This window comes from Glycine max, chromosome 20, assembly GCF_000004515.6.
Source record: "Glycine max cultivar Williams 82 chromosome 20, Glycine_max_v4.0, whole genome shotgun sequence".
NCBI lineage: Eukaryota > Viridiplantae > Streptophyta > Magnoliopsida > Fabales > Fabaceae > Glycine > Glycine max.
Genome location: NC_038256.2, coordinates 33558858 through 33566977, shown reverse-complemented (window position 1 = coordinate 33566977; position 8120 = coordinate 33558858). Strand labels below are relative to the sequence as shown.

At 37.8% G+C, this 8120-nt stretch overlaps 3 protein-coding genes across 3 annotated transcripts; all 3 read right to left on the bottom strand.

The window, feature by feature from the left end:
* Positions 1-693: 693 nt before the first annotated feature.
* Positions 694-3051, bottom strand: LOC102664958 (uncharacterized). The gene is made up of 2 exons (XM_006605719.4): positions 2222-3051; positions 694-2136 (listed from the first exon to the last, which is right to left on the bottom strand). The coding sequence occupies exon 1, from the start codon at positions 2984-2986 to the stop codon at positions 2267-2269; it is 720 nt and encodes a 239-aa protein (XP_006605782.1). The 5' UTR covers positions 2987-3051; the 3' UTR covers positions 694-2136; positions 2222-2266.
* Positions 3052-4373: 1322 nt separating this feature from the next.
* On the bottom strand, positions 4374-5117 carry LOC102668615 (uncharacterized). The gene has a single exon (XM_006606800.1). The coding sequence runs from the start codon at positions 5115-5117 to the stop codon at positions 4374-4376; it is 744 nt and encodes a 247-aa protein (XP_006606863.1).
* Positions 5118-6637: 1520 nt separating this feature from the next.
* Positions 6638-7528, bottom strand: LOC102668360 (uncharacterized). The gene has a single exon (XM_006606799.1). The coding sequence runs from the start codon at positions 7526-7528 to the stop codon at positions 6638-6640; it is 891 nt and encodes a 296-aa protein (XP_006606862.1).
* Between the last annotated feature and the right edge of the window lie 592 nt (positions 7529-8120).

Below are 8120 nucleotides of genomic sequence, written 5' to 3'. Positions count from 1 at the left end.
GTTTGTTTTTGGGATTGTAATAATGGAAATGCAACATATCTATATTTATGACAAGTTTTTAAAAAATTATTTTCAAATATTGTTAATTGTTGGAAAAGTCTTTCAGTATACATTGTTATTTCCACGAGCAGAGATGAAAAAAATGATATTTATATGAAAATATGAAAAGTTATATCCTAACACATGTAACTTCTTTTTTATTCATTTTTAATATTAAAAATTTTCCTAGAAATATTAAAATATAATCAAACACATTAATAGACTAAAAAAAATAACATTTCTAATTATAATATTCCAAAAATATTTTTTTTGGTAGACTATTACTAGAAACATGATTCTTAATAATACAATATTATTCCGTTAAACAAATGTTCCCTTAATTATTTCTTAATCAGCAACTGTTTCCTCTTGGAATATAGCATGTTTAAAGAATTTGCAATTCCATTTTCGGAAGATTGTTTATCCTACGTAAATACATAGATTTAAGACCGTATTCTGATTTGATTTCCATAATGCCGGACCTAGTCAAGACTATACAAGAATTACTAATATGTACAATTGAAGAGTTCCTCTAATGTTACAACTTCTGAAATAAGATAAACCATGTATTTTTTAAAGTAGCTTCCACCTCCCCACACCTTAAGTGCTGAACGCTCTTTATCAATGATATCAACCATCAATACTCAATAGACATAGAAGGATTCATGTATTGCTCATTACCATTCACAACATAATATGTCTACTCAATCCAAAATGACAGACAAAATAGCATCTTAAATTGTCTGTGGAACATAATACTCGTGAATCTCGTGATAATAATTTATCTAGGAACCTAAGCAGATTTAAATAACCTCCCTTTCCACCCCAAGTAAAATGCGACCTGCACAAGAAAAATAGAGAAAAAGAGGCTGTTCTACTGTGATGCTAGCAGCAGAATATGAGCACAATGTGACCATCACCACTCCACAAAATATTCAAGAGTCAGTCTGAAGAGAAAGCAACACAAATAACAGCATGACATCCCCAATTCATGCAGTGCATACATACATATTAAGCTGCCTCAAAAGAACGTAAACTTCAGATTGCCCTGAAAGACTAACAAGGGCACGTGTCAGGATTTTTCCATACAAAACTCAAATCATGTTTTCCGTGTGCTGATTTTGTATTCTCCAGCTGGAGGCCATGATCTGTGGGAAGTATAACATATTAGATTTGGACTTAGTAACTTTGTGGAAGGGGACTATATAAGCCAAGGAAATATGATCTTTTGTTTTGGCCATTTCAAATGGTATTTGTCTAGATGTAAGGCCACTTTGCTCAAGGCATTTGGTGGATGTTTTCGTGTTTTGCTTTTAGTTTTCATAATATGCAGAATTTCCCATGTTCTGTACTTCCATTTTTGGTGCTTGACTGAGCATCCCTAATGCTTCATCCACTAGCACTCTTAATTCAATAAAATTTAAGCTTATCAAGAAAAGAAAAGGGCCGACAAGGTCACGCGATAATTTTTACCATGAGAATTAAAACGGAACATCAAGAGCCAACGGAGAGAAACTGTTGATCTTCAACAGTTTGTTAAGGCATGCCCTACTCCCAGCAAACACAATAGCTGGGTAAGCAGAAACATAAACCTGACATTAAATTGAATACAAAATATATTTAAATTTCTTCTGCTGCAAACAGCAACTCTAGCAAACTACTAACCAGTTCTCAAACGTGAAATTTGCTATGGCCCAAGTCTAAACTAAAATCTCCCCAATGAAAAAGAATTCCCAAATCCAATCAATTCCAAAATTGATAGCTAATGAATCCAAGATATCCAAAGTCAATGTGAGGAGTCTGTCACCATCAGTCACCTAATATAGAAACTAAAAAGAAAATGGACTAAAAAAAAAAAAATGATACTCACTAATGGGGAAAAATTTTTGCATGACTTAATTACAGCCGGGGGCACTTAAAATGAAATAGAATTGCATAATCACAATGGTACGGGGGCTTTACAAGGGAATAAAGGAATGGATAATGAAACGAATCAACCGTATGCTTTGAGAGAAAAAAAAAAACTAGTGAGATGTGTTCTTACTCAAAATCCCACCGCAATAACAAGTCCAGAACACAGTCAGTCTCTTCCTCTGCCTGCATTCAAAACAATGTGTTGTTCATAACGTAAGCCACAAAACCAGCACACCATTGACGGAAGAAAGAAAACAAAATAAATAACCTTGAGAAATCCGAATGGTTTTTCCAGAGCAAAATGTTAGATGAACTACGCTACTCGATTGGGCAATTTGGCATCAATGTTGTTGACATCAGCCTTAACCTTGCCCTGAGGTCCCACGAAGCCATTCAAAACAGTAACATTATTATGGTTATGATTCATCGTTCCCATTCCCAAATACTTAGAGTTAGAAGCATCGAAGGTGCCTTGGAGGCCGAGGCGCTTGATCTTCTCCACGGTGGAGCAATGGTCGAGAGCGTCCCGGGCCCTCTTTCTGGCGAGGGCGGCCTCGCGGACGGTGCGTTCGACTCTGGTCCGGGCGAGGGCGAGGGATTTAGCGACGGAGGCCGCGGCGAGCTTGCAGGCGCAGAGGAGGATGAGGGCGCGGCGTTTATCTAAGGGGGCGGTGGAATCGGGGAAGAAGGAGAAGTTGTGTTGGGAGCAGGGGGGGCAGAGGAAGGGAGAGGGGGGAGGGGAAGGGAGGCAGGAGAGGTGGGTGAGGGAGGAGCACTTGGTGCAGGAGACGAAGCGGTGGGCGAAGGCGGAGGAGGTGTTGGAGAGAGGGTGGTCGAAGAAGTCGAAGCAGGAGGGGCAGAAGAAGGAGGGGTGGAGGCGGAGGACGCAGGAGGTACACACCAAGCGGTTCATGCCGCGAATCCAGAGCCGGTGGAGGAGCCGACGCTCCTTCCAGCCGCAGTTGCCGCATTCTCCCTTCAGGGTCGTGTCTCCTCCCGGAGGAGCGGGTTTCGCCGGTGGAGGGTTCATCATGTGAGTGAGGGTTTTAGGGTTTTGGATCAGAATGAAGGATCCCTTCCGGATCTCCTTTGATGATTGGGCCTTTGGCGACACATGGAAAGAGGGTACTTTTCTAAAATTATTAAATGAGAATAAAATTTAAATTAATATTAAAAAAAGTGGTAGTTTAAGTCATAGTAAAAAAATATATATAATATATTAAATAAAATAATATAAAAAAATATTAAATAAAACTAAAAAAGAAAATATGCATTAATTCGTCAAATAAATAAAATAAAAAATTATTTATAACTTTAAAGTAGTAAATAATCCCTACTTAAAAAAATATTCTCTTACCACTTAAAAATCGTGTTAAAAAAAATTTAATAAAAAATTGAATCAGGAAAGAATTTTATGGCTTTAATGAAAAAAAAATACTCTGTTAAGTGTTGAAAACAAATTAAACATGAAAGTCATAAAGTTTTTTTTTACTTTAAAAAAAAATAATAATAATAACACAATTTATGACTAATAATCTATAATTTATTCCTTTTTGAATATTAATTTAAATTTTACTGATCTTTTATGCTTCACAGCAGTTGCTATAATATATCTTTTTAATCTTTTGTTTTTGTTTTGACTAATTGTTTAGATCTAGGAAGGCATGTGTTGGTTATTAGTTTTTTTAATTAATTTATACGATGAATTGGTTTATAAATTTGTTAAATTTGAACCGAATCATTCATACTTTTTATAAATGTATAAAATCTATTCAAACTATCAAAATAGAAAGAATTTTTTTTTAAAAAAAAACCTCCTACGGAAACCATATGAGGTGAGAATCTCATGTGTCCTTTGTAGTAAAGATGAAATTGAGAAACAATCATCAATTATAACCCCCAAAGAACCCATTTGGTAATTTTGAAAAAAAATTATCTCCTTTCCATCGTTCCGTCGTTTCGCCCTGGGTTTTTTTACCTGCCTCTTCCTTCCTTCCTGCTATGCTAATGAACAGGGAACTAACTTTTTTTTTTTTTAAGGAAAACTAACTAACTTTAAATAGATGACAATAAAAAAAGTATGATTAAAGTATAATATCAATATATAAATGCCGTATATTTCATTTTGAAAACTAATCTAATCCTACTCCTATTGGTTATATATATAGCAATACAGATAAGATATTTTGATATTTTTAATTATCCTTTTATTATATTAAAAAAAATAAAAGACCAGAATAAATATATAGACATAGATTTTTTTTTGAAAGGCAAAAGATAATTTATATATTATTCATATTAGAACACAACAGCACCAGAAGTACTACTGGTGATTTACATAGATGTAATGCATCTAATACCCACCCACCAATACAGGATTAGAACAACATATACCCCCACATATACTAAGAGAACCTAATTTAGCCAAAAAATTCTCCAAGATTAGACGACCAATAGTTAAAGGAAGTGTAGAAGTTTTTGTCCCTAGACTTCAGCCATGACCACATAAGGAATAATGCATCGTCCATAACTTTTGGCGGTTCAAATCTTTTGCCTTGGAATATGAGGAGATTCCTATTCTTCCATATTGAGCTTGTTAATGCAATCCACCATCTGTGCCATCTGTTTTGATTCTTCCTAGCTCCAAATCCATCACAGAATTGAGTGTAATGAGATGCTGGAGAGACTGCTAGGGGTCCAACCACTCGCTTCCACCTCATTGATTCCCACCAAAGACCATTAGTCAATTTACAGTGAAAAAATAGGTGACCAGCTTCCTCTTGATGAGATCCACATAAGGGGCAATTCTGCTCCTGAATGGGAACATTTCTTCTTAGGAGATTATGTCTAGTGGGTAGTCTATTTTTGATAAGTCTCCAAGAGAAAATCGCAGCTCTTGAAGGGATGTTAAGCCTCCAAATTGTCTTGTAGATATTGGCCTGAGGAAGATTGCTGTTAGCAGTGGTTATCAATCTATAAGCTGACCTAGTTGAGTATAAACCTGAAGGTTCAGCTGTCCATCTCAAGGTGTCCTTCATTTGAGGTTGAATGTGTACATTACTAATTACTTCCATAAACTCCACAGCTGCACCTTGTTCATGATCAAATAAATTTCTTCTCCATTTTAAATCCCAGCACCATTGACCATGAGCCTTGTTACCCATATTGGATATAGAGCTGGTCTGCTGTTTACTGATGAGAAACAGCTGATTAAACTACTGCTCAAGTTTTGAATCAACCCCAAGCCATTTATCCTTCCAGAATTTGACTATGCTTCCATCCCCTACCTTCCAAACCAGATGCTGATGAATAGGGCTAAATTCAGGTTGCTTAATTACTTTTCTAAGATCCCTCCACCAATGAGAGTGCCAAGGTCTATCACTGCCATTGTTAAGATCTGTCCAGCCACCATATTTTGAGTTAAGTATTCGAGCCCACAGCTGATCTTGATTAAAGGCTAAAGCCCATAACCATCTTCCCAACAAGGCTGCATTAAAACTAGAGATATCCTTAATCCCTAGACCCCCCAACTCCTTTGGAAGGCAGATATCCTTCCATTTCACCCAGGCAATTTTGGTGAGGTCTTGAGAGCCCCCCCACAGAAAGTTTCTTTGTAGGGATCTCACTTTATGAGCTACTTTTTGAGGAATTCTAAAAAAAGACAGAAAAAATATTGGTAGAGCAGTTAAAACTGAATTTATCAATGTGACCTTCGCTGCCATTGATAGGGTTCTCTGATTCCACTTAGACAACTTTGATTCAAATTTTTTAATCAAAGGTTCCCACACCAAGCAGCTAGATGACTTAGCTCCTAAAGGAATCCCCAAGAACTGAAAAGGAATCTCCATCTGCCTGCACTTGAGAAAATGAGCTGCAGCAAGAACCCAGTTGTTATCAGCTCCAAATATCCCCACACTGCTCTTGGAAAAATTAATCTTCAACCCAGATGCCATTTCAAAGCCTCTAAGCATGGCCTTCATCAAAATCACATTATCCCATGAAGCTTCTCCCACAAAGACAGTATCATCTGCATATTGCAGAATGTTTACTGGCACCTTCTGTTTTCCCACTAAGTAACTGCTGTACAGACCTTTGGTTAGAGCTGTCCTCATCATGCCAGTCAAGCCCTCTGCCACAATATTAAAAAGGAAAAGGGCTAAGGGGTCCCCTTGCCTCAAACCTCTAGTGGGGGCAAATTCAGTTGAGGGGCTGCCATTTATGAGAATGGATATAGAAGCTGATTGATTGCAAGCATTGATCCATTTCCTCCATATAGGACAAAACCCCATTCTATCCATCATATAATCCAGAAAGGTCCATGAAACAGAGTCATAGGCCTTTGCAAAATCCACCTTAAACACCAGAGCTGGTTTCTTACTTCTTTTAGCTTCCTCTATTACCTCATTGAGAATCAAAGTTCCATGAAGGATGTGTCTATCCTTTATGAAAGCGGTTTGTCTCTCATCAATGAGTCCAGGCAGTAATTTTCTTAACCTATTGGCCAATAATTTAGCTATTATCTTATACATACAGCCAATGAGGGAGATGGGCGTATAGTCATTAAAAGACTGTGGGTGATTGATTTTAGGAATTAAAGCCAAGAAGGATGCATTACTACCCTTAGGAAAGCTTCCATTGACATGAAACTCATCCACAAACCTCCTGAAATCTGGTTTTAAAACCCTCAAAACTCTTTTATGAAGTTAAAATTGAAGCCATCCGGCCCAGGGCATTTATCTCCACTGCAACTCCACACAGCCTCCCTAAGTTCAAGATCTGAAAATGGGGCAATCATCTCCTCCCTCTGAGTGTGAGTAATGGTATTAAATTGGACCCCATCCAAGGTAGGTCTGTCATAGTTTTCTTCTGTGAATCTGGCAGTAAAGAAGCTTACAGCTTGATCCTTAATCAATTTTGGGTTCTGAACCCATGTGCCTTCAATGAACATACCTTGAATTGCATTGTAATGTCTTCTGAAGTTAATAGATTTATGAAAAAAGGTCGTGTTATTATCACCTTCCCTGAGCCATCTAATCCTTGATTTTTGTCTCAAGATTGATTCATGAGCAAATGAGACCTCCCACAATTTCTGCTGAATGGACTTCATGGTCTTCACTTCATCATCCCCCAAGGTTCTGTCCTGGGCTGAGATATCAATTTGATGCAGCTGCTGTTTCAGATGTTGTATTTTATGCCTAGTAATATCCCCAAACTCAATACTCCATTTTTTTATGTTGGATTTTAAGTTCTTCAATTTGTTTTTCAACACAATACTCCCCCATCCAGGTTGCTGATCCCCACACCACACATCCTTGACCAGAGCTTGGTATTGTTTATTTTTAAGCCAGCAATCCATCACCCTAAAAGGCTTAGGGCCCCAGTCCACCATGTCTGTTTTTAGAAGGATTGGGCAATGATCAGAATAATCCCTATGCAACACTTGTTGAGAAGAATCAGGCCATTTAATTAACCACTGCTCAGATACCAGGCATCTGTCAAGCCTACTCCTCACAGATCCATTTGGCCTACACCAAGTAAATCTACTGCCATAGCTTTTAATTTCCTGCAGCTCCATGTCTGAAATTCAGTCATTGAACCCAGCAGTATCATAATCACCCACAGTCCTTTGAGAGGAGCCTATCCTTTCATCCATGCTTCTAATACTGTTGAAATCCCCAAGAAAGCACCAGACACCCTCAGGGTTAGAATCTTTTAACTGCTTCAGTTGATCCCACAATTCTCTCTTCCCAGCATTGTCACATGGTGCATAAACATTTACTATGAACAGATTCATATCTTCCTTAATCCATCTCCCTGCCAACATTAAAAAATTTGTGCCTTTTACCTTCCTATCTACCTCAAAGGTTAAATTATTCCACATGCAGAGTAATCCTCCAGCAGTGTGAATGGCTGGGACACTATCCCAAGACACGTTAGAATCTGCCCAAATGTTCTGACAAACAAGCTTGGTAATACTTTCTTTCTTTGTTTCCTGTAAGCAAACAAGGTCCACCTTATACTTTAAGTTGAGCTTGCGAATAGCAGCCCACTTAACCCCCCTCCCCAAGCCTCTACAGTTATATGAGAGTATTATCATTAGTGCATCTGTCTACTCCCTTCTCTGCTGCCATGTCATTATCTCTCTGCTCCAAATCTGTCATAAGACC

Coding starts and splice junctions, on each gene's coding strand:
- LOC102664958 (XM_006605719.4), bottom strand. CDS start 2,986: ATGATGAACCCTCCACCGGCGAAACCCGCTCCTCCGGGAGGAGACACG.
- LOC102668615 (XM_006606800.1), bottom strand. CDS start 5,117: ATGGGTAACAAGGCTCATGGTCAATGGTGCTGGGATTTAAAATGGAGA.
- LOC102668360 (XM_006606799.1), bottom strand. CDS start 7,528: ATGGAGCTGCAGGAAATTAAAAGCTATGGCAGTAGATTTACTTGGTGT.